The following is a 25,940-nucleotide window of genomic DNA, read 5'->3' on the forward strand; positions in this document are numbered from 1 at the left end:
AAGGCACTTATTCCCCCTTCTCTGCCCCCCACCCCTGCTCTTGGGTGCTTAAGAGAGTATGTCCCATTCAATGGGATCATAAATCTACCTAACAGACATGTCCTTGCTGTTTCTATAAAGCCATGCTGCGCTCCATGGGATATTTGAGGCTAAGCACAGACACCTCAAACACTTGCATGTAACTAGATCCCCCTCCCCGCAACATCACTCATGGAAGGGCATCAACAGATAGCGTTTACTGAGCTCAGCAGGCAAAGTATAAGCAGCAGTTATACTCCTACACAAGGTCACCCCTGGTCTTGACAAAAGCCCCCTACCCAATGCCTCCCCTCCAAGGTTTTGTGTTTGTTGTGGTCGTTCGCTTGACCCCAAACACTCTTCCAGGTTCTGTCACCCCTTTGCAAGGAGAGACCAAGCTGAGACACAGGTGATGTTCAACAGGTACTCTTTATTAGACACAGTTAAAGCTTGGCAACCGCAACATTTTAAGCTGAGGCACGTCTCTTTCTGTGTGGTGCCCCTGGAGGGAATTGGGGAGGTAGAAGGGAAGGGGAATGGTGCCTGGGCAACTTGGGTTGTGGGCATCAGTGGCTGTGACACAGGCCCAGAGGAGCCCAGGGCAGGAGACCTATGGCTCAGTGCCAGGCTGTGGGCACTCAAAGCCTTCCAGCCCTACTCATCTGGGGAGGGCTCCCGGTCCATGTGGGTGGGGAGATAGTAGGACAGGGCTTCATGGATCTGGACAGCCTGATGTGGTACAGGGCTGGGGCCACACAGATTGGTGGAAGGCTCGCCCTCTCCCCCATCCCTGTGCTGTGAGTGTTCAGGGTGCCAGGACCAGTTCATAGTCGAAATGCTCCCCATGGCGGTCCAGCTATCATCCATAGGGCTTCATGAGCCAGGGCAGGAGGGGTAAAAGCTTGGCCCCCATCCTGGGGAACAGGGATTTGTGTAAGAGGCAGGAATTGTCTTTATGGGCTGTGTGAAAGTCGATGGCCCAGTCATGTTTCAGATGCCTAAGTTTTCTCTGTGTGTGTGAAGGGTGCGTGCATGCGCGCGCGCACACACACACGCGCGCGCACACACACAAAACCCAGACACCTGGGACACACCACACACACAAACACACTGAACCCAGGTGTCTGGGACATACACATACACACCCACCTATACAAAAATGGAATCCAAACATCCTGACTGCTCACACACAGAGAAACCCCAGGCTTCCAGGACACACCACACTCACAAACACAGAACCCAGGCATCTGGGGCATGCACACACATGGTGGGTGTAGGGTGTACTGGATGATCATGAGTGGGTTGGCTGGCTGCTGGTTCATGGCGATGAGTGCACATGCCATGACAAGCCGCTGTCACATTAGGTCCAGGTGGGCAGCTGTGATATCCCACAGCCTCCAACAGGACTCACACAGGGAGACCAACAGGACCTGCCACAGCTCCTGGGTTTCCCTGCTTGCTTGGGTGCACAGGCCAGGAAAAAAAGGCACGTGCAAATTACAGTGGTAGGGGGTTGGGGGCATGGTGGCCCATGCCCAGCAGCCAGTCAGGTGTGACTTGGCCATTCAGCTTTGCTCAGGAGTCTTCAGCAGCCCAGGGAGCCCATTGAGTGCACTGGGAGGCATATGAGTGCCCTGCTACCTGCTGAGCTTGGGCCATGCAGGCAGGCTGTGAGCTCCCCCTCCTCCCAAGGGCTAAAGTGTGTTCTGCTTACTCCTAACCTAACCTTGGGCACTTAGAGTAGAGCTTGGAGGTTAGAGCATGCTCACCTCAGCCTTCTTGAACACCTGTACTGAGCCTATGATGCCATCCTGCCTTATCTTCTGCCAGAGACAGAAGTAAGTGTGCCAATTAGGACTGTTGTGGTATTATAACAACTAGAAGGTTTTTTTCATACCCAAACTATGCTGTTAAGTGTAATGGAAGCATTTAGCTTTTAAACTTTAAAAGTGGTTACTAGCAAAGATTAAGAATTACTTATTAAATGTTGCTATTGCCATTAAGTGTTTTAAATCCCCACTACAGCTGGCCAGCTCATCTGGAAGCTGCAGAGAGAGGGTAGGCTATAGACACATAATCAATCTGTCTTGACTTCATCCCTCATGAGGAATAATGGTGCTAGGAACACCAGAAGCATGCCCTCTCTGCACTATATTTGCCTTTGCCACTAGCATTCAGCCAGGGGTCAAAAGCAGAGATGGTCTTTATGTTCCCTCTACGTAATCTACAGCACAACCCCACCTTTAGTACTGATATATACAAAAATACATTTTTAATTTAATCTAATTTCACTCCACTGGAAACTTCTGTGTTTGAGTTGGATCTAGTGGTTTGGGCTATGTGCCAAATTCTCTGCTTGCAGAAATGGTTCTGGTTCCACCAAAGGCAGTACCAATTTATATTGACAGAGATTCAGCCTTACCTTTTCCCCTTATTTATGCCTGCCCCTTTCTTTAAACAGTATCTCACTGAATACACTTAACTTCAAGATACTTCCTTCCTAGTACGTTGTTTTTACCAGAACCAAGAGGGAATACAAATCAAATGATGCTGTTTTAATTAATGATGGGCTGAATGAGTCAAGAACACATTAAGAGTGAGCATAAAACTCAAATCACTCTACTGCTCAGGGGAAAAATCTTTTCATTAACATTTTGACCATTGTCTAACAAATGACCTACTTCGATAAGAATGGAAAAGGTAATTTTGTGTTAATGGTAAGCATGCCACAATTTTCCACAACAGACATGATTTGGCTTCAGCTGTTCAGTTAATACAAACACTGTAGTATAAAGCACTGATTTTATTAACAGAAATTGGATTTTTTAATGCAGATTCTAACTTTTGCTTAGAATGCAGATTCTAACTTAAGCAAGAGGTTTTCTCCCTTCCTCACCCAACTTTAAAGTACTTGCTGAGTTTTTCTTCTGAAAGGCTCAATGAGATACATTTAAGAACAAGTGAAGAACAGTTTCAAGAAAAAAGGGGTAAAAAGTAACTATAACAATGGGCAAGCATAAGATATATGACAGTTATACAGGATATCATGTCACACTTGCTGATGTTTAAGATCAGAATTTTTTCTTTATTTCTTTTTTACATGATTGGGCGGGTGGGCGGGCGGAGGGGGTGGGGGCTGCAAGGGAGTATTTGGTCTTTTCTTTAGCATACTCCTTCCTCTGCACTCTGGGCCTTGGGAACATGGGTTATGGATAAGCCTATGAATTTATGGGGAAGGAGTGGGACACATGCTGTGATGAAGACGTTGTGAAATATCTCAGCCCCATGAGCTGCATTTCAAGGCAGCTCAATGAATACACTGTTAACCTTCTGTCCCACTCAATTAAACAAGGGGACAGGCGTCTACTCTGGTTCTTTTCCTCCAATGTGACTCCAGGTTAGAAAAGAATTAATGTTCCTGTTTTTTTAATGTAAAAAACAGAAAAGAAACCATAATTTCCCTCCTTTAGAATAATAATAAAAAAGCACATAGTAATCTTTAAAAGGCAAAATACAAGGGAAAAAAATCTTAAAGCCATGGTGAAATATACTGCAAATAGATCAAGCTCTTTCAATGTGACCAAAATTAAATACTAAGGGCAGGATTTTCAAAGCCGTCTGGATGATTTGGATTTTCAATTCCCACTATGAAATGAGAAATCTAAGCCTAAGGAGAGAAAATAGATATGAAGCCAATTCTAGAATAACTGCCACTGACATTTGCATTATGGCTGTTCTATTTTAGATATCTCTGTAGAAATGCCATTACAGGATAAGCCTTCATGATGCAAACATATTTCATAATTCATGATGCAAACATACTTGAGAAACTAACCTCTCTGAATGTGCATTGGAGATTCACAGAAACGTATAGGCATATACAATTGCCTCATATAGTAGGTCACTTACTTTGGTTCTGATGATGAGTGGCAGTGGAAGCAAGAGCAGTGGGGTGAGGAGAATGAGCAGGAACCTTCGAAAGACCAAGAGCTGACTGAAAATCTTCATTGTTGGTGACTGGAGGCTCAGCTTCCCTGCAGAAACTACGAAAAAATCAGATGGCCTTTAAGTAGCTGCCTCAGATTAATATTTTTCTAAACTGTCACCTTTAGCCATTGCAAAAGATGGGCTAGTGAAGCTAAGTTAAAATTAAATCTTGTTCTTTATTGTTTTAGTGTCTTTATTAACACTAGGGAGATACAGTGTATATAATAACCTGAGGCTAGATTTTTCCCCTCCTTGTAAGGTGAGATGTTTCCTTACAATTTTCTTTTGCCCCTGAAAATTTATTTTTATAAACTGAATAGGGGATAGTGAGCCAGACATGGAAAGGTGTTAAGAGATTTCTAGTAATTTTTTAACTGAAGACAACCCATATCTAACAGGAAGCATTTTCCCTCTTCATACATTCAGGCCCAAGGACAGGTTACCTCTTTATGCAAATGCACCTTCCAAGTAACTCAGGAATTTTTATGTTGGCAAAAGGGGTCTCCTGATTACTGCTTGACTACATGTATGTAAAAGAGAAGCATAAAAAGGGCCTTAGAAACTGAAAAGAAAACCAGACAGAGCCACTGTTTCTGGTAAAGGTAAAAGCAGTAAAGGGCAGGGATGATAACCCCTCCTGATTAGGAAGAGGGGGAAAAGGATGAGCAATGATCAGAATTACCTAAGGAAGGGGACTTTGTGGTCACTGTTCCCTCTAAGCTGTATAGTGTGTGCGGCTGCACAGGCGTGCCTGGCAGTGTGGCATGAGCATGCCTGCACGGCCGCACACGCCACGCAGCTTAGGGAACACTATTTGTGGTAATGGGGAATTTTTAACTGATGAGATATTTATTGGAGGAAGAGCATGGAAGGACACAGTGTATGGGGGACACTGCTTCACTTCTGCTTCACATGGTGGAGGAAAGTACTGGGGAAACAGCTGTTTTAAAACTGATTCCGATTCAAAGGGAGGGAATTATTGTGGAATCCAATTGTGGAAGATAATGGGGCAAAAGCAATTATGAAATGAGAATATGCTATCTTAATGAAGGGACTGAGCAGCAGAGTGCTTCCAGCTTCCAGAAACCAGTATGTCAACCACACCAGCTTAATGGGCCCTATATGCTCAGGCAGACTGACTTCTTTTTTTTTTCAGACCATTCCCAGTAAGGAAGTTGAGAGAGCAGCAGAATTAAGATAATGGATTTCAAAGGAGCCAACTTCAATAAACTGAGGGAAATGCTAGGCTTTGCTTCTCTGGGTGATAATCAAACTGGTGCAGAAGAGCTGCCAGTTACTGAAATAGACTATATTAAATAAACCACAGCAAACTAACCTGATGAAAAGGAAAAATTAGAGCCTAACTAGCTACATTAAGACCCCTCTAAGGGCTTGAAAGTCAAAAAGGAATTGGACAAACTATCTTCCACAAAGAAAATTCAGTTGACTGTTCAGAAAATAGCTTTTTAATTATTAGCATGGTAAAATGTTGGAACCAGCTGCCTAGGAATGCCATGGACTCTCTTTCACTAGGTCTTTAAGAACACGTTTGGCAAACTTCTGTTTGTTATTCTGCAGATGATACTTTATCCTGTCTCAGGGTAGGGTTTGGATTAGATAACCTCTTTCGGCCCCACATGTCTATGACTTTACAGAACAAACACCTGCCTTCACCATCATTTTCTTCTTCTAGCTAAAACAACCCTGCAAGACTCCAAAGTTTTGATTAATCGCTCTAATCAAAAAGGTTAGGACCAGTGTCAGGCATAGGATTTAATTTCCAAAGACAGTCATTGTGAACTTACACTTCTGTTAAATAAAGGTTGAACAAATGATGGGAATACTTCAAGAAATCAAATATGGTTAAAAAGGAACTATAACAGAACCTAAAAGCCTAATACCCCTATAAGAAGTGGAGGACTGAAATATTTCTTAACAGCAGAGATGAGATCTTTATTGGGAAAGCAACTACAAAATGCCCAGACTGAAAAGGCTAGCTGCAAAATTGCTGGCTAAATAGTAACATAGATTAAACAACTGACCAACAACTTGATTGCCCTGAATAGAAAAAATGTAGGGAAGAACAAGAAAAGCAACACAGGGCTTTCTAAGAGAGGAGCTGAAAAATCACCCCAAGAAGGCAATCAAGGGATCCCAGACTGGAAATTGCCCATTTATGTGTGGAACTGGGTCGGCTAGAGGACTTGGTAAGGCCAGACATTCACAATCATTTCTACCCTGACTATAGTCCACATAGGTGCAAAGGAAGGAGGCTAGATTGTCCCTTTCTGAATAATAAAAGCCAACTCTAAGGGAAAAACTCCCTGGGAGTTACTCAGGAACAAACAAAGATTTTTAGGATAAATTGGCAATTAACCAATTTTATAGATGCTCAGGTGGACTTCGTCTTGAAGATATGATCAGTGAAAAGAACCAAAGGTGTTTTAAGAGGCTGTGGAATTTGACAAGAACCTTGCATTTTCTCAGTAACAGTAAAGCAGAAGGGGAAGTGTCTACTAGTGAGGAACAAGGAAGCTTATCACCATGAGCCATGTAAGTACAGCTTAATTTGTATGAATGAGACTGGACTTCTAATTTGGTTCGTGACATTTTTGAACAATTAGAAAAACGGATAAGTTATTGTAAAATAAAGGGAACTGGATGTAATATAAACATTAAAAAAAGCAGCAGCAGTTCAGTTCAGTGCTGAAACTGAAAAAATTGGCCACAAAAAGTATAACTTACAAGACTGGACAGACGAGCATGTCAGAAATGTCACAAAAGTCCATTGTGGAGTTCAGAAAAAGGGGTGGGGGACACCACATGAAAGAGACAAAGCTTAGAGATAAAACGATCGACCCGCCCAGTTTTGTTTAGATCTAGGCAGCTGCAGGACAGTAACAGAAGGTTAGAGTTAAGTAATAGGAGCTGTGAAATGCAGAGGTGACTGACAATGGGCTCAAATAGCAGCTATTACACTAGCCATGCCAAAAAGGTTAGGGAACAGAGGACCCAAGCTGAATCATCTCATTCAGTAGTTCTCAACCTTTATTGTACCAGGACCTGTTTGTAAATATTGATGGCCAGTCCTGACCCACTGCCCTAAGGCCCCAGCTTCCCAGTGTGTGGGGCAGGAGGTGTGTGTGTGTGTGGGGCAGAGGGGGCCCCAAGCAGCCCCTCGCCAGCCTGCAAGGGACAAGCCATGGTTTCCCATGTTTTTCTCCTTTAAATAAGAATCTATTTTTTAAAGTTTCTTGATTGATTTTTAAAGTTTGTCACAACCCTTTCATATATTCTTGCACCACATCACAACCCACAGGTTGAGAAATGCTGATCTAATTGATCTCAAATGGAAACAACTGGGGCCTGGATAGTTGTCTAGAAATTGGATACGAAAACAGGATCTTGAAATTCAAGTGAAAAATGAGGAGAACTGATATAGTAGATTAAATTTATAAATGATCTGGGTTTCATTTGAGCTGCTTGAGAAATGCCAAAGCTGGGAGCTGGGAATTTAAATCAAAAGTGCAAAACAATCCGGAGTTTCTATCTCTAGCAAAAGGAAATACTGATAGGAAAAGGTTAGAGATCTATCTGGAAGAATAACCACCTCATAAAGGCTAATAGGAGTAAGGAGAAAGTCTACCAGGAATGGGAAAAGGTGTTGATCTGCAAAGACAGTCATTTAATGGCAATCAAGAACTGTAGGGATAAAATAAGAATTGCCAAAAGTCAAGCTGATTTAGACCTTGCAAATGATATTAAATAATTTAAAAGTTTGTTAATCATGTGAATGAAAAAGAACTAACAACAGATACAGAAATAAAATGATTCCTCTCAAGTTACACAGGATATCATTGGCACGGATGGGCACAGAACCCCAGGAAGCCTTCTCCAGTGGTTACGATGCCTCCCTTCAAATTGGTGGTGATATAAGAAAAAAGATGGCAATGTGCTAGGCCTTGATAAGATATTTCTTCTATAAATAGCATAAATAGCTTTGAGGGAACAAAAACAACTGATGTCAAAAAAAGACAACAATATCTACAGGATTTAACAGCTAGAGAAGTAGACCATGTTATCCATTCTCTTTTCCAGGTATTGAATGGGATCAGATGTCAAATGCTTCTTTGGTTTCATTTTTTATTCCCTCCTGAGGCATAATTACTTCTAAACTTATCAGAAATCCATTATGGAGAATGAGATTAGAGTGGAAAAAAATAAAACCAATCAGAAAAAAAGCCCCTCAATGGAATTTTAATAAAATGGGATTTAGGAATCTGGACTGGAAAACATGGGTTTAACACCTAGGCATGGGTGCCTCTAGAAACATTTGGTTGAAGTAGGATCCTATGATCTCTCTGCCTGATTTTGTATGGGCTACTAGAAGATTATGATTTTTAATATTTTCCTTCCAACTGCCCTAGGGCTTCTGTTTCTGTAAAAGGTGGAGAGAAAGTGATAGCAGCAGAGGATAGTCCATGCACAACCTCTGGAGAAGCAGCTTTTGGGGTCCAGGTGAAAAAAACATGTTTATCACGTAACCCTGTTATCCACCTCTCTACTGAGTAGAAGAAACCACTCACATTTTCCATTTAGGTATGCCCTGTAGTTTTGGATGGAAAGGATTTCCCTTGCATTCAATTTATGCTGGTTTAGTATCTGCAGAGCACATTTGATTCAAATAAATTTGTTGCACTCACCTAAAGAGTAACTGTGGAGATGCAAAATAAAACTATTGGGAGCTATTCATTGCAACACATTTTGTAGTTCCTTTTAATTTTGGTAGACATGGAACCCTATTGTGCCTAGATCAGCCATGGTTTATGCTAAGCTGTACCTATAACATCCCCTCTGAGTCGATTTGAAATGATGCTCTCGGGCTTCAAATCTTCAACTCTTTGGGGCAAAATGCTGATCTTTCCCTCTTTAAGACTGGAAGACATGGTTAAAGACCTCCTGTATGTCAGGGGCCTAACCTGACTGGACTCAGTCGAAGCAGTTCTTACTTTTGGGAGCTACAAACAATGATGAATCTAGTGATAGAATCAAGTATTATTTCCAAAGTATTCCAAATTCTCAACTTTCCAAAGATGAATATTGTTTAATCCATACAGTAGGAACATAGCATAGCAAGCAAAGGGATTTTAAAATAATAAAAGGCACATGCATTTGATGTCTTATCTAAAGTTTACCATCTCCCCAAAAGTTTAGGCAGACTCAGCTTCCTCAGAACCATCATGTCAGCTCTGTCTCTGTGTCAGTCTGCTTCCCATGAGCAGCTACCTGATATCTTACCCCTTCCTCTCTACAGTGACTTTTAACTGTTAGCAGAGAGGTAGTTAGCTGCATCAGTTTGAAGTCTGGCAGAAGACAGGGTAGATCTACACCTTACAGCAGAGCTTTCCAAACTTTTCATGTTGGTGACACACTTTTTAGACATGCATCGTTTCGCGACACAGTAATTCAGTTCCGGGAGAGGGGCCAAGGGAAGCAGACGCGAGTAAGGGAGCTCCGCGGTGCCCTTCCGCAAAATTTTCTGCATTTCGTGCGACACACCTACACACTGCCGCCGACAAACTAATGTGTCGCGGCACACAGTTTGGAAAGCTCTGCCTTGCAGGTTAGCCTCCCTTTCATTTTTAGGATTCCTGGAGAAGGAAAACAGTTGGGTAGTTTTAACTGGAGCAAAGGAAGTGCACTCTTCACAGTTAATTGCTGACCTGTTTGTTAGCAGATGTATTATCTGAACTCATTGTATTATCCCCTGGGTAATCATTTAATAGCCCTGTTATCAGAATATGCTATCTAGCTTTATAGTACATAGCTCAGAAGTGACATGAATTCACTGTGTGAACAAGTTTTGAAAGATGTTTGTTGCACTTCAGTGTACATACTGCATGCATGGTTTAATAGCAGGAGATAACACAGTATATCATTGCATTTCCCACAGGTCACAGCATTTACTCTAAAGATATGCAGAGGTGGAGTAAAAATCAGGTTGAGGTACTGCTATATTTTCCATGATCTCGTCACATGCTGCCTTCACTAATTCAGGTCACTGGTCCTCAATTTTTATATAGCAGTCCCTGATGTGAGATTGCATTGCCTTATTACATATGCCACTATACCTTGGCACAATAGGGTAAGGTAGAGAAATACCAATAATTCTAAACTTGCATTTCTTCAGTTAAATAATACAAACAGATTAAATCCTAACTACATTACTATTGAAGAATGGTTGTCCAGATTCCCATCTTGTCATGGGTCAGCCAAATCCTGTTTGTTACTTATACTACTCTCATCAAATTCAATGAACATTTTGCATAAACAAAGAAAGCTGGACTTAGAACTTTGCCTCCTTTCAAGTCACATTATGTATTATAAGGATATGAATTACTTTATGGTGTTGCCAGAAAGCATACGCTCAGGTGCGTTAAGTTTTGACTCATCACTGTGAAGTTCCATGATTTCTTTAAAGATAGAATTTGTTTTACAGGGTGCAGCCAGCATAACAACCATGGTCACCTTGGCCTCAGTTGAATCCAATCAATTCATTTACTCCCATGGGTTATAGTTAACATACTTCATTTGGGAGCTGCTGTATTAAATCATTGTAGTTCCATAGCAAGAGCTATTTGCTTGGCCTTTTTGAATGCCAATAATTCCTTCCCTACTTCACGAGGGACTACTCCTAGGAGCTTCAGGGCTTTTACTTGCCCCCCCTACTATGGCTTCAATCTTGTGCACAGGATTTTCTCTTACCCCTCCTCAACATTCTTCAGGTCCTTCAAACAGGCTCTCATGAATTTGCACCTGAATACTAAAATAAACTTTCCCATTTTACCATCAGACTTGTTCTGCTGCAGAATAGCTTTCTAGCTATCTGTTGGTCCCTCTTTCAGGCAAAGAGCTCTAGTTACAAGAGATAATGCCTCTGAGCTACGAGTATGTGACTCTTAGGTTACTTTTATACATTACAAAGGTAGGCCATGCGAACACATGCCAGGATAACACCACAAGCACTAGCTGCCCAACCAAAAGCAGTGTTGCTGCATTAGCACAGCATGCATGCAGCATTGCGTTGAAGTGGCTGTGCTACTGGTTTGGGAGCTGGCACACAAAGAACTGTGATGGCATGTCCCAGTCAGTCAGCATATGTGTAATAGCTGAGCCATGTCACGGTATCCTCAGTGGCCATGTACAGTTCCTGTAGTCTTCCACTGAACTTAGTCAGCAGAGACATGGTGCGTGTTTTGCCACAGCTACAGTCTGGATTGTTGTGAAGATCCCAATGGTGGAGGCTGGCTGCACACAGACCTTGCCCTGTCTGGAACCTATTCAGCAAGGCCCACTGACCACATGGAAGGTTGAAGCCATGTGGGCAGACTGTAGGATCTGTGATAAGGAACTTGTTTGGTGGTAATGTTGATCTCCATTCCTCACACCAGAGGGTCTCCATCATGTGGTCCTGGTGTGGCAGTTTGGACCACAGTGAGTATCATGATGGTAGACGTGCAGCAGGTAGATTTAAGAGATCGTCATACAGTGGCAGGCTTGGATGGTGTGGACCTTCTCCAGTAGCTTGCTAGTTGCAACTTCCCATCAGATATGAGGGGGAACAATGCTGCTTAGGACTGGGTGCCATGGTAGAGGGGTTGGCTGAAGAATTCCCGAGGTGATGCCCATTGTCGAATCAACAAGTTGGTGTGTGATGACCAGTTCCAGATTGGTAAGTGGTACTCTACCACAGAATATGAGATGGCAAGAGCTGACATCCTTAGGGTTGAGTCTCTTGTGCCTCATGATGACCCAGCCAGCTTAAGGAGGTTGTTGCATGTTGTGTCTTTCACTGCTGCCTTTTTCAAGTGTTCATGGTAGCTCAATGTCCAGTCTAGCATCATGCCCAGGTAGACGGTTGGCAATTTGACCAGCTTTCATGTTGCGCCAACCATCAGTATCTGGCTCACACCAAGGAAATCAATGATCCTCCTAGTGAACTGAATTCTGAGAACTTTTCAAAGAATCCCGGTGTTACAGGGTGACCATCCAGAAGTTGTGCAATCCTACAGCTTTTGTACCATTTTTCCTGCTCTCTGAATCTTACAACTTAACATTGAGGGTCTGTCAGCTACCACGTGAAGCATGTTCCAGTGCATGGCACTGTATATGGACATAGACTTGGTCATCTGACTCAAGCACAAGACAGAGCTTGAACCTTAAACTAGTAAGGGTACACCTACATTGTACAATGCAACACTGTGCAAACTAGCTCTGACTGAGCTAGCAGTATAGCTGGGTCAGCTCTACCTGGACCAATTATCCTCATTTGTTACTGCACAGTCATTTAGTACTTGCTAAGTACTTGTTACTGCGCAGTCCTGGCGGTGCATGGGCCGTTTTCAACCCTACCGCACAATAGTGTCAGTGTCATGGTTTGTGCCCACTGACACTGTCACTGTAGCGTCTCATGTAGACAAGCCCACTATTTCCTAAATCCAGGGTAGTATCTCTTACAAAGCTTCCCATGGTGCTGTGTGGACATATCAGCTCCCTCAAACTAGCATCTTTATATAAAGTTCCATTCCACAATGTACATACAATAATAAGCCTAGCTCACTCTATAACATTTTTCTTAGACTGTGCCTTTTTACATTTATTACTTGTCAAATGTTGACAACATAGTTGGTGCTGTACTACTGTTACAGCCAAAAAGATCCTATACAGACTAAAAGCTTTGTCTTTCTAGATGTACATCAGTATCAAATATGTTCCACATACAACAGGGTGCTGACTGAGTGCACATCCCTTTGCATACTTCTTAAGCTCACAGTGTGCAAATAATGCTCTCTTGACTTGGAAAAAGCCTCCGATAATTTTTTGTTGGGACCTTTCCTTTTCAGAACAGGCATAATTTGGCAACCAAAATCTGAGCTACAAGAGCAAAAAACACCCTAAATCAAACACCTTGCTTGATTTTTAGTGCTGCTCCCCTCATTGCTTTTGATGTAGTGGCATCAGGGTCTCTGAGCAATCCCTCCCTCCCTGGGTTCTCATTTCCTTCCCTCACTTGTCGGGACAGGGCAGCACAGCTGGCAGTCATAGAAAGCATTTTATTTGTAGAAGCTCTTCCTTCATGTAAGTAAAATATGTTTCATAGTCATCCATCTGCGAGCATCTGAGTCAATGGCATTATGCTAGATCGGGAGAGTCACAACTAAGGGACACTATTTACAGCATTTCATTGTTTGGGAGCTTTAGAATCCTTAGCCATGGCACTTATTTCAAGTGATGAAAGCCAATTGCAGGCAGCATAACTCTACTTTCAGGCAGCATCAATTACCCCGTGTTGATGGCATACAGATGTTCACAGTTAATCCAGATATATCCTTGCTGACTATGTCAGAGTTGTTAGGTCAATTTGTGTTACTGTCAGGGTATAATATTAATTGGACAAAAAATCTGAGCTAATAGCATTGATTTATATTCAGAGTAACTGATTATTCAACTTCCTCTCTCTTGGAAGAGACTTTGGGAATAAAGAACCTTGAGGGATAATATTAAATTGTTCTTAGTGAAACAGCAAATTTGAATCATGGCGGTTTGCCACAAATTATTTAGAAGTTTCAGTAGAGAATTCTCACTAAATCTGTCTTCGAGGAATAAATTGGTAACCGTTAAAATACAGCAGTTCCCACTTACTTATTCACTCCCTAGCTCTATAAACCCTAGCGGTCCTTTATTGCTTTCAGTTTGCTTTCTTCTTTCAGTGAAAGGTATATTTTCCCCCCCCGATTGCTGATAACATAAATTAACAGCCCTTAGAGGTCTTTTTCAATATTAGCCCTCCATTTTCTTCTTGGTCAATCATAATTTTGAACACCATAAGAATGACCTTGTAAAAGATATTTATGCTGACATTCAGTCTATCTCTGTGTGCAGGGCAAGTCCATATAAAAGTATCATATACAGGAATAGCTAAACTGTAAAAAGCAAGATAATGCTATGATAATAATTGTATTCCATTGTTTCCCTTTTTCACAACTGCAACCATCATTACTCCCTTCCATGCCGCTGAGTTAATTTATCATTCCTATTTTCAAGAATTCAGGGGGTATATTAGGACAAGGAATGACTACATAAACTTAACATGGTGAAAGGGTTTGTGTACTTCCAGAGCCTTAAGAGGTATGCCAGTGGCATCTTGCACCCAATACAGCCTCCTAAGATGAATGGGTCAATGGATAAAGGACAGAGTAAGGAGTAAACCACTGGTCATCCAGTTTGGGGGGATGTGCTTGACATTAACATCTTTACCCTATAAAAAATACAATTGCTAAGGAACTTAAATAAACCAAGCTTAACTAATGGCAGAAATGTTCAAGCAGAAAGGACCAGGCCACACAACTTTCACTGACCTTAGTGAAATCCAGTAGTCAACTTTGAAAATATCAATCCCTCTATGTGTCTATAAAAGCTATCAGAAAGATTTAAATTAATTTTTAAAATGTTAATGTTGCTACATTGGAACCATCAGAATTCCAATGTAAATGTTAAAGTAATTGAAATTTATACAAATATTGGAAGGCTTAATCTGGATATTTGAAAATTACCAAACCTTTGTATGAAGACAGCAAGCCGTGACTTCTGTGTTCAGCACTAAGGGTGCTGACAGACATGCAAATCCCTACTCTAACTCATGGTGCTTTACATAAAGCACCATGAATTAGAGCAATCCCTCAACTCAACATACATTCGCCTGTTGGATTGCGGGGGAGAGGGGAGGAATGAGATGGTGGATCAAGTCTGCCTGCCTGTTGCATGATTGAGGCTGTGCTGATGCAGTCCTGCCCCCCACTCCCAGCTCTGGTGCTGTCTGTAGGAAGAGAGGGGAGAGAGGGAGAGCTGCAGGCTGGGGTTTGAGCTGCAGGGAGGAGGGCGGGGGGGGTGACTGTGAGGCAGGGTGGGGAGGCCTGTGAGGCAGGGGGGGTCCAATCCACACCCCTGCTCCAGCTCAGGGTGGGAAAACCCCAGCTGGCAGCTCACTCCCCCTTCTCGCCCGTTCCTTCAGACAGCATCACGGGCAAAGCTGGGCAGCATCAGCCTAGCCCTGATCACACCACAGATTGATCCTAGGAAACAGAAGGGGCGCCTTCATCTCCTCCCTCATTTGATGAGGGTTAATTTATTGTGCAACTGGCCACTTTAACAGTGCTCTATAGCCAGGTATGTGTGTTGGGACAACTGCAGGGTACTTTCAGGGGGCCAACTACATGACAAACATAACTTCTGTCTGCTCCCTAAAGGCTCCTACCCCATTATTTGAGGAAGAAGCTAGATTTTGGAAGGTTAATTCTGTTTGTTAAGAAACACTTCACCTTGTGTTGGGCAGTCACCATGTAAGGACGTATACCCTGATGTCCTGCTGACATTCACTGGCCCCTCAGGTTGGCTGCACCCCTACAGTCGAGCTGGGTGAGATCTGGCGTCCTTTCTTTTCCCACCTGCCATGACTCTGATGATATAGGAAATTCAAAAAAAGGGAGGTGGTGACTGCCTGTCTCACACCTAGGTCAATCACAGGGGCCTGAAGCCTGGAGCCTGAAATGATGGAAGGACCAGCCTGGAGCCCACTTTCCAGTTCCACTTCTTATATTTTACATATTATATATTTTTTCCTTTTCTTCTCTCTCTCTCTCTTTTTTTTTTTTTTTTTTTTAAAGAGTCCTTTGACCTTTGACCTCTTCTTCTTCTGGGCATCTGCAAGGTCTGGTGCCCTGTTGCCTGGGGCCGTTCCACTAGGACCTTCAGCGGTCCACCTTCCCGCTCTGGTCTCTTCCCCTGGGACTTTAAAGTGGAACCACAGCAGGCTTAATCACCGGCAAGTGCCACTTCCACAGCTGGGGAGTCCCTCCAGAATGATCAGCTGGGGTGGAGCATGGTCCTCACTGCTCGGGGTTTCTGCCTACCCTCATCTCAGCTACAGAGCCTCTCCAGGGACCCGCTTCTCTTCACTTCCCAAGTAGACTTCTGGCCTTGGTCAAAACTCTTCAACCAGCTGAAAGACTTCCACAAGGAAGATCAAAGTGAGAGAAGAAGAAAAAAGGTACGGAGGAAAAAAAAAGCTGTGGCGAGTGGTTCAGGCGGATCTCTCGCCTCCGTGGTCTCCAAGGGTTTTTCCTGGATCCTCTTCCCCAGCTGGCCTCTGCTACTCTCCTCTTCACTCATACAGTCAGGGTGTCACCTCCTCCTCCCAGTCAGACCAAGGGCTCACCCACACTTCTGGCTCTTCGGCTTTCCCACTCTGCTCCTTCAGTGCCCCCACTTCCTCCGGCCTGCCCCCGGCCTTTAGATATAGCCTGCGCTGTGGATTTGCCCCAGTCTGCTTCACCTGGCGCAGGGGTAAAGTCGGGCTGGTGCAGATTGGGAGTCCCGTTGTAGTCTGGATGTTGCAGTGTGGAGTGATTCCTGTCCCTGGCTGGGGACATGCCTTCAGTGAGTGCCCTCCAGGCTCTCACACCTTGTCATACATCACAGTGCCATTGGAGATGATTCAGTGCTTGTCTCTCTTAGGTATTTATCTTAATATTGCATTTCTTCAGATAAGCCTTCAGGGTGTCCTTGAATCTCTTTTTACCCACCTCTAGAATGGTGCCCATTGGTGAATTGGGAGTATAGGAGTTTTTTGGGGAGTTGGTTGACAGGCATTCTTATGACATGTCCTGACCAACAGAACCAGTGCCATGTAAACATGGATGCAATGTTGGTGGTGCTGCTGGTGGTATCTGCCTGAAATAGAACACTTACATTTATTCTTCTGTCCTTCTAACTGATATGGAAAATTTTCCAAAGACATTGCTGGTGGTAACATTCCAAAGCTTTTAGGTATTTCCAATATTTTGTCCAAGTTTCACACCCATACAACAGCCTTGTAGATGAGAAATTTGGTTTAAATCCTGAAATCATGATCATCAGAGGCACAATTTAAGGGACATGCAAAGGCAGTACTGGCAGATTTTCTCTGGTGTTGAATACCGTTTCCTGTATCTACTTTTTGGGAAAGGTAGCTACCCAGGTGGGAGAAATGCTCAACATTCTCTATGGATTGTTTTTTAATTGTAATATGTAAAGGAGCAGCTGGTTGGTTTGGGCTGGATTAGTAAAGGATCATGGTTTCTGTGAAGTTGACAGTGAGTCCAAGCATTTAATATGCTTCATAGATGCAATCAAAAATGACCTGGAACTTTTCAATTGAGTAGGCATACGCAACACAATCATCACTAATGGAGGTGTTGGTTATCTTGGGTTGGGAAGATAACCTGTTCATGTTAAAGGGATTCCTGTTCATGCAATACTGGATACTTACTCCAGATGGAAGTCTATGAGCAATCAGAGGCAGAATAGTTTCAATGCAGATGGAAAAGAGTGTTGGTGCCATCATGCATCCTTGCTTGACTCCAGTTCTAATAGGGAAGGGGTCCTTTACTGAACCACTGCTTAGTATGGTTGGTGTCATATCTTTTTTAAGAAGTCTGATGATAATGGTAACAAATTTTGGTGGACATCCACCTCTTATCAGGATCTTCCATAGAGCCACCCCATTATTTGAATCAAAGGCCTTAGGTCAGTGAAAGCCATGTAAAGATCCTGGTGTTGCTCACAACACTTCTTCTGAAGCTGTCTAACAACAAAGATCATATCTGTTGTATCTCTGAGTGGTCTGACAGCACATTGGGACTCAGGTAGAGTCTCCTCAGTGAAGAAAGTGAGTCTACAGTATTGAGGAGAACATTAGCAAAGATCTTCCCAGCTATAGAGAGGGGTGCAACACCCTGATAACTGTTACAATCCCATCTATCTCCTTTTTGGGATATAGTAACAATTCTGGCATCTCTCAAGTGACTGGGAATCTTTTCATGTTTCCAGATTTTCATAATAATGGCTCATAATTGGTAAGAGAGCTTTTTTCCACCTTACTTACAAATTTCAACTGGTATGCCACCAGGACCACATGCTTTGTTGTGCTTCATCTGCTTAATGGCTTTCAAGGCCTTTTGATAAATTGGTGCATCTGCAAGGTAATTCTTAACGGAGTGTTGTGGAATGATTTGGATGGCATTGACTTTGATGTAAAGAATCTCAGTCCAGGAACTCTTGAAAGTGTTCCTTCTATTTTGCATTGAGAATGGAGCTGTCTTTAAAGTCTGTTGTTCTATCCTTGGATTCCAGAGGTACAGCTCCTTGTGTGCTTGGCCCATAGGTAGCTTTTGTTGCATGAAAAATCTATGCATGTTGTAGACGTCAGCAAACTTGAATCTCTCTCGCTTTGTTCCTCTTACCACTTGTTCTGTTGGTCTCAAATTTTCCTCTAGGTCTCAGTTTTAAACATGGCAATACATGCCTTGCTTATGTTTGGAGTTGACATCATTTGCCAAGCTCTGAAGGCTCTCTCCTTTTTGTCAATGACAGCTTTAATTTACTTATCTTCTTCATTGAACCAGTGCTGATGTTTCTTTGTGGAGAAGTCTAGAGATTTTTCGTACACCTTTCTGGAGGCTTTCCCAGTGATCAATGATGTTGAGATCATCAAGGAGGTTGGAGAGTTTCTCACTGAGGCTCTGCTGGAGATGATCAGTCTTAGCAGGATCTTTCAAGCACTTGATACAGAACTTCTTCCTTGGTTGCTTCTTTTGTTTATGCCATTTGGGGGAAATCCAAACGGATCCAACAGAACGTATCAAACAATAATCCATTCCTTAGTCACCTGCACTGGTCATAGATCTGGTGATATGGACATTGCAACAGTTAAAGCATTTTGAGTGAGGGTGCATCCACAATATCTTCCATTTGTTGCTTTGGATGAATAGTGATTATTGAAATCATGTTCCAAACTTGCTCAAGAGAAGAATTCCATTTGAATGATCTTTTCCCACCCCCTCCTTTCCAAGTGTTCCTTTCCATAGATCAGAGTCCTTGCCCACTCTAGCACTGAAACTGCCATCTTATCTTCTTTGGGGACAGATTGATGACAGGACATAATTGAGTTTATAATAGAATTCTTCTTTTGTTTTGGCATCTGGATCAAGGATTGGGGCATACACACTGATGACTGTTGTCTTTTGATCAGAAGAAACCTCATTGATGCCAACTGGATATTCTGGCATCTGAATAACAATTTTTCCCTTGATAGCAAAACCAATGCCATGGATATAGCTGTATGTTTTGGCTTTTCCTTTCCAAAAAAAAAAGGCGTAGCTACCACCATGGTTGGTGACTTGCCATTATCTATGATTGGTGACTTATCATTATCTTGCCATTATCAATTGATTGGTGACTTATCATTATCTGACCACTATCTGGTCTCTCCCTATTAGGCTGCAGGAAAATAATTAACTCAGCTGCAGGAAAATACTTGTAAATACAAGTACTATCCTGCAGCAGTGTTCTTTAGGGCACAGCAACATCTGTAGATGCTGACGGAGCTGCCTGCCAGCTAGCCCTGCACTGGCTCACCCTCATGTCCCAGGCAGCTCCTCCACAGCACCTGAGCTGGGTTGGAGCAGTCCTGGGCTGGAGCAGTCCCAGGATGGCAGGCTGACCACCTGATATGTGCCAGAGTTTATTCATTCACACTAATTTCACATGTAGACCTGCCCACTGACATCTGGAACTATCCTGGTAAAGTGTTATAATAAACAATGAAAGACTTTTCATCTCAACGTCATGGATGAATATCTTCTTTTCAGCATAACTTCTCTTCAGCAAACCTGTTTATTGAGGGGTCCAAGGGCAGTTATATAGCAAAGATAACTTGTTCCTGTAAACACTATTGATTTAATAACTAGGGTAATGTTATATTTGTTTTAATTCAGACTAGTAACAAATACTTCTATCAATGAACTTGGGTTAAGGTGAGAGATCACATTATGAATTTCTAAACCTCTATGGTAGGCATATTAAAATAATATGACAGAAATCTGGAGAAGAAAATATGCTAACCAAACACTATTTGACTCATAACATTTTCTTTTAAAACAGATTAAAGGTTCACAATTCTGATCCAGAGTCACATAGCTGCATAATTTAGGAAGCCACAGATTGACTATTTGAATTTAGATCTACAACTGCATTTTAAATAGCTTGCAAGTTCCTGGATTTTAGTTTAGACACATTTTCAACTCCCTTTTACAAACTACTAATTTCATCTTCAAAGCAAGCTGTAAATTAATATTGTAAGGCCATTCTATCTTCAGAGAGGATTCAGTGTTCTTACTTATACCTAAGAAGAATAAGAAAAATCACAGGAAATCCTTATAATTTCCATTATAATGTTTTCCAGCCTGTTTTTAGGATGTTAATAATTCTAAGAGGAATTTTCTTCTAAATGTGCATTCCTCACCTTCAGTCATTGTTCATTTAAAATCAACCCTTTCAAGCCAGCTGGAGCTCTGAGTACCTAACAGGCTCTTAATTAGTGACAAACCTATTTATGGTAGTTAAACTGCAGGACTGGAGGGGTAACACTGACCCCTATGGAGAGCAGGTTGGTAAAGCATAACAGCCATTCTGGTTTCCCATATAGTGGTGGGCAAATGGAAAGGATGGCAGGAGATGAGGAGGACAGGTTATTGTCCAATGAATTATCATGGATGAATAAGAGCAATTCACAGTACCTGAATTATTTTTTGGAAACATCTTAGGCTGAACAAACTTCTATCAAACCACAAACAGAATTCCAATAGAAACTTATTTTCCTTGAAGGTTGCTGGGGACTGCAGGGTTTCAGACAGTCGCATAACTAGGAACCTACCTAATTCACAGAGGCTGCCTCCGTATTTTGTGGTCCTGGCATGGCATCTGATGCCTTTTTTGTGGTGGAGTGTGGTGGGTGCCCCCAGTGCCTCTAATTGGCTGAGTAGCCCTGGAAGTCCCGCACCTCCCTGGAGATTGACAGATGGCCACCTGTCAATCTCTGGGGAGGGGTGGGACTTCCAGGGCCCCTCAGCTAATCAGAGGCATGGGGGCCTCCCACCATGCTCTGCCAGAAAAGTCTCCCTCCCTCCCCTTTGTGCTTCAGGACACCAGGGCTTCCTGCCTCTGTTTGCAGCTCCCTATTTTTTCTCCTCCCCTCTTTTCCTGCTTTTTCACATTCCCTGTGCTTTTTTAATGGTCCAAGGGCTTGTTTGTGGGGACCGGGCTTTTTCAGGGAGCACCTACTGAATTCATAGTTTCTGCAAAAATCTCACACAATCATGAATTTGTTAGGTACCTAAGCATAACTAAGGACGAGTTCATGATGGGAGCACCAGTCCTAGGTGCCAATTTAGTGAGGCGTGGTGGGCACAAGATTAGAGGCTTTTGCACTACTTGCCTGGTCACCACCACTGCCCCATGCATCACAGCCTCCCAGGGTGAAGAACTGCCTGCTTATACATGTGCTTCCAAGCTCCCAGTCCAGCTGACTCCCCATGCTGCCTGACTTCTGCGTGTGAGGAACTATGGCAGAGCTCCAGATCCTGGGAGCCCAATCATCTATTAACTGAGGTCGATATGCCTATCAGTTTCACAGATGCTATCAGGTAAAACTAATGTGACTATGTCAATTTTAGCCAGTGGCTGCTAGGTTCATGTAGACAATACTTCATTTTGGAAGCATCTTATCTTTCAGTGTTTCTAAAACATCAAAAAAAAATCTGGTTTTATTCCAAATCAGAAGAAATAAAAAATTTGTAATATTGAGGTTTTCCATGAATGAGCACTCAAGGTCTGTTATGTTGAGACAGGACCTCTACATCATCAAAACAAAAATATCATCATCATCATCAAAACAAAATCATCATCATCATCAAAACAAAAATCTCATCACACAACAAAAATTGCCTAGTGGTCAGACCTCTAAGGAAAACAACACAAACCAGAACTCACACACCAGAGGATAGGGACTCGAGCTTTAAAACAAACTGTATTTAATCATCCCTATTACATGCAAAATTTTATTCACTGTAGATTTCACTTTTTCAAAAAAATATGTAAAGATTAAAGAAAAAGAACTATTTTCCAGTATTTTTAGAATACCTGTATAACTTATATAGAATATAGCCAAAAATCTGAAATTCCCTGCTTAGTGCTTACATTGATCCTGTAGACATGTTAATAGCTGCGCTCTGTAACTTGGCTTCAAGTCACTACCTTTACTCTCAATATTCTTTGCAAAGATTAACATTTACATAGCTCACAACCCTGTAAAAGATTTACAGACATAGGTATGTAGAAAGAACTCTACTTGATCCCTAGTAAGTTTTCTGGTTCTTTTCAATTAATTCCTGGAATATATTCAGAAATTTTGCAAGTTTTTTTTATCCTGTAAAAAAGCAGTATAACTCAGCATATAACAAAATACTAAATACTTGCAAAACCTGGCTCCTTCCTCTGAACCGACTGATTATATGACAACTGCTTTACCCTTGGAAGACAGCAGAGAGAGACGCTTAAGGAAAAAGAGTGTGTTGTCAAAGGGCAAAACGGTAAATTCCTGCATCTCTCAGGCCCTTTGTAACAAGGAAGTTCAAGTACCTTTGTTTCATTGATGGAATGCAAAGATATACTTAATCTTATGTAGTTAATAATCTGGTAATAGCATGCCTGACTCAGCTCAAGATATTTTTTAAAAAGTTCCTGTAGACAGACTTCACTGTCAGTGAAACAATGAAGGATTCTATGGGTGTGTCTACATGAGATATTTACTGCACAGCTGATTGATTAACTCTGCAGTTAATGTCTCAGCGTCTACAAGTGCACCCCTATTAGGGTGCACAAAACTAATAAACTCCATTGCACTTGTACTTGTTGCACAAGTACTTGTTGTACAAGTACTACCCTGCAGTGGATTTTTTCATGCACAACACCATGCATGTAGATGTTAACCCAGATGGCTGGGGTATGAGGGTGCTTCAGTGTGGGGGCTGCCTGCTGGCTAGCCATGCACTGAAGCAGCCCTTGTGCCCCAGCTAGCCCCTCGGCAGCACGTTGAAATGGCCAGAATAGCCTTGGGCTTGCATGCTGACCCCTTGGTTTCCCTGCCACCTGGGGCTGCTCCAACCCAGCTCAATGTGCTGTGACCCACTGCATGTGTAAACAACATGCTTGGGAGCTTCCTAGGAGCAATAAACTGCAGAGCAATAAGCACTGTGATTTATTCATGTGCCATAATGGCAAGTGTAGATGCATCCTGTAAGCGATAATGAGTGAACCATAACATTAGACTATTCTTTGATAAACACTTAGTAACTCAAAAGCTAGGTCCAGAGCATTGGCTGTCCAATGGCTCAGTTGGCAGAGAATTGGGATTTGGAATTATTTTCCCATGAATGGTTTTCAAGAATTTAGAAAAATGTTCATCAGAATCAGGACAAATAAATCCTCAAAAACTTCCAAACACCAAAATGCCTCATGTTGGAAATAGCAAAACAAGATATTTCTGAAATACAAAGCTTTCCAGGAGGTCTCCAGCACCTGCTGATTTTCTGGAACAATACTGGCATGGTTCTTTTCAGTTCTGTTGATGGCCACTAGTGAACAGCAACAGAAAAAAGTGATAGCAGCTGCCAGGGTTTCCATAGTACCCAGGCCTATGGCAGCCCTGCCTCTCTTACTGTTTCAAAGTCTGAGACACCAGGGTTTCCAGGATCTGTAGCTCTGGAGACACCCCACAATGTGGACTGCTCCAGGGTTGAGAATTTCTGGGTTTCTAAACTCCAGGGTCAGCTGGCTCCATGGGCACCCTTGGGAGCCAGCAGGAAAGTGAATGGGATTTCTGTGGAAACCTTCCTGGCAGCCAGGATTTCATCAGCCCCTTCATGTGTTCATTTGGAACATTCTGTGAAATCAATGTGTTGCTGCAAAAGGCTCTGCTTTCAGAAAACCTTTATTTTCTAACAGAAAAAAAATGTTCCATATGAAAATTTCTGATTAATTCTAATCAAAAGACTCAGACTATTCCAGCCCGACCATTGTCTTGCTGTATATTCTCAGACAAGTCAGTGGAACCTGATTTTAAGAAGTACTTGCAGCTATCATTGACTCCAGCACTTCCAAAATTCAAATTCAAACCTTTATATTTCCAATGCTCAGTTTCTCCCACAGTAACACCATGATGCTTAGCCCACTGTTTTCAAGTGCTTTGAGAGTTATGGGTCAAGAATTCTATATTTCAGCTGTATTTATTGCTTTGTTTATTGGCACTAAATTGTGATTGTGTTTGAGTTCACATCATTTGCTTCTTAACCAGAGAAATTAGCCAAAGTTTGGGGTCTTGCAGGGTTTTTTCTCTTAGGATGTCAAATTGTGATTAGCAGTCAAATAGAGTCTGAAGCAATTATCACTCATTTGCAAAAGATGGAGACACAGAATGCAATAGACACAAACAGCAGGGAGTTTCTTTTCTTGCTCAGAAATACCAGTCTGTCTTCCTAGAGTTTTGGGTCTAAGAAACTGCCCTTTTGCTTCATCTGAAGATAATAGCACACACGCACATGAGCAGACAAACAACTAATTTCTGTTAAATTGGTCCAGTGGTTCTGAATCTTTCTGAACTTGCAAAACCTCTTTGGTCAGCTCATGACTCCACTTACAATGTAAATCCAGCTTTTCCAACTAAATACCAGTGGGACTTATGACTCCCACTTTGGGGCATGATCCCTAAACTGAGAACTGCTGTTAGTAGCCTGTGTATCTGTAGCCAGGGAAACTCCTGTTCACACACTTTGCTTTCTCAGCTGGTAGCTTTGCAGCCCTGTTTTTACCACATAGAGGAGCTTGTTTCTCCTTCTGCTGAGCACAACCATTGGTTTTAATGAGGTCTGAGACTGCCTTTGTCCTCTGCTGACAGCCCTTAGCATCTTTGGCAGGTTCAGTTGTGTGGGTTGAGTCCTAGTATCAGAGAGTCCTACAGAGGCCACTCTGAGTCCTATAACTGATATACACTGGACTATTTTACAGCCAAAGACATAAGCACAAGAGAGCTTCACTTTAAAAAGTACATTCTGTACCATGGACAAACAGTGAATAACAAATAATTAAAAAGTAAGGTTATGTCACTACGGCTGGCAAAAACAAAACAGTACATACATGAATGAACCTCTTACCTTCCTGATAAGGCTTTCAGTGCTAGAAAATAACTAAAATATGGATAAAAAGAAAAATATGAGCACACGCTGCTTTTAACTGCTTTCCCTGGCTCCGCCAAACAGCACATTCTGTTAAGATCACATAAGCATTGCAAAAGCAGCTCTTCTTCGTGAATAACTGTAAATCCAACCTGACACCAGATCATCCAAATTTAAATCGTCCAAATTTTATGTGACCTTGCCAGCCTATGTGCTGTTTCCCCAGTGCCAACAGTAGCAGATGATGCACTTATTCTGAATTGCTGAATTCACTATATCAACACCTGAAAAGCAAATGTACTGTTAATCTACCTACCTAGTGGGATTAACAACAATTGCTGGACAAGATTAGTTCAGGAGCTATTTTGCCCACAGGCCAGATGAGAGAAAATGAATGAAGTTAGTGTTAGTTACAGAAAGGACTTCCTGATTTTCCTGGTATTTCATTGTATTGCTACATAGCAAGAAACCACAAGTTCGTCTTTCAATTCTTAAAGATAAAAGTAAACACTATGGCCGCGTCCAGACGAGCATGCATGTGCCTGTTGCCCCACCTCAAATCCCTTTGAGGCGGGGCAACAGGCATGTGTGGAAACAGAAAAATGTTTAAAAAAATTAGACCCCTGGATATCCAGGCATCTAAAAAAAACTGCTCCACAATAGAGTGGAGCAAGGCACAGTTCAAAACCATGCCCAGAGCCAGTCCTCCAAAACAGATGCCCCCGGCGCTGTCCAAGGTAAGTTGGGGGGAGGGGAGGGGGTTCATGGGTG

The 25,940-nt window shown here is 42.4% G+C and overlaps 1 protein-coding gene across 3 annotated transcripts in view; it reads right to left on the reverse strand.

Annotated features, from left to right (window-relative positions):
* Positions 1–25,940, reverse strand: part of SLC13A1 (solute carrier family 13 member 1) — a 93,076-nt gene that overhangs the window by 41,669 nt on the left and 25,467 nt on the right. For 2 of the 3 annotated variants that reach the window (XM_014520334.2, XM_025205180.1), the window contains exons 1-2: positions 22,468–22,544; positions 3,928–4,061 (exon numbers count right to left, since the gene is read on the reverse strand). In XM_014520334.2, the coding sequence (XP_014375820.2) occupies positions 3,928–4,061; positions 22,468–22,543 (210 nt within the window). In that variant the 5' untranslated portion in view covers position 22,544. Of the gene's footprint in view, positions 1–3,927; positions 4,062–22,467; positions 22,545–25,940 lie in introns of those variants that run through there. The other variant, XM_025205182.1, reaches the window with a different exon arrangement.

Source organism: Alligator sinensis, unplaced genomic scaffold, assembly GCF_000455745.1.
Source record: "Alligator sinensis unplaced genomic scaffold, ASM45574v1 scaffold574_1, whole genome shotgun sequence".
Classification (NCBI taxonomy): Eukaryota; Metazoa; Chordata; order Crocodylia; family Alligatoridae; genus Alligator; species Alligator sinensis.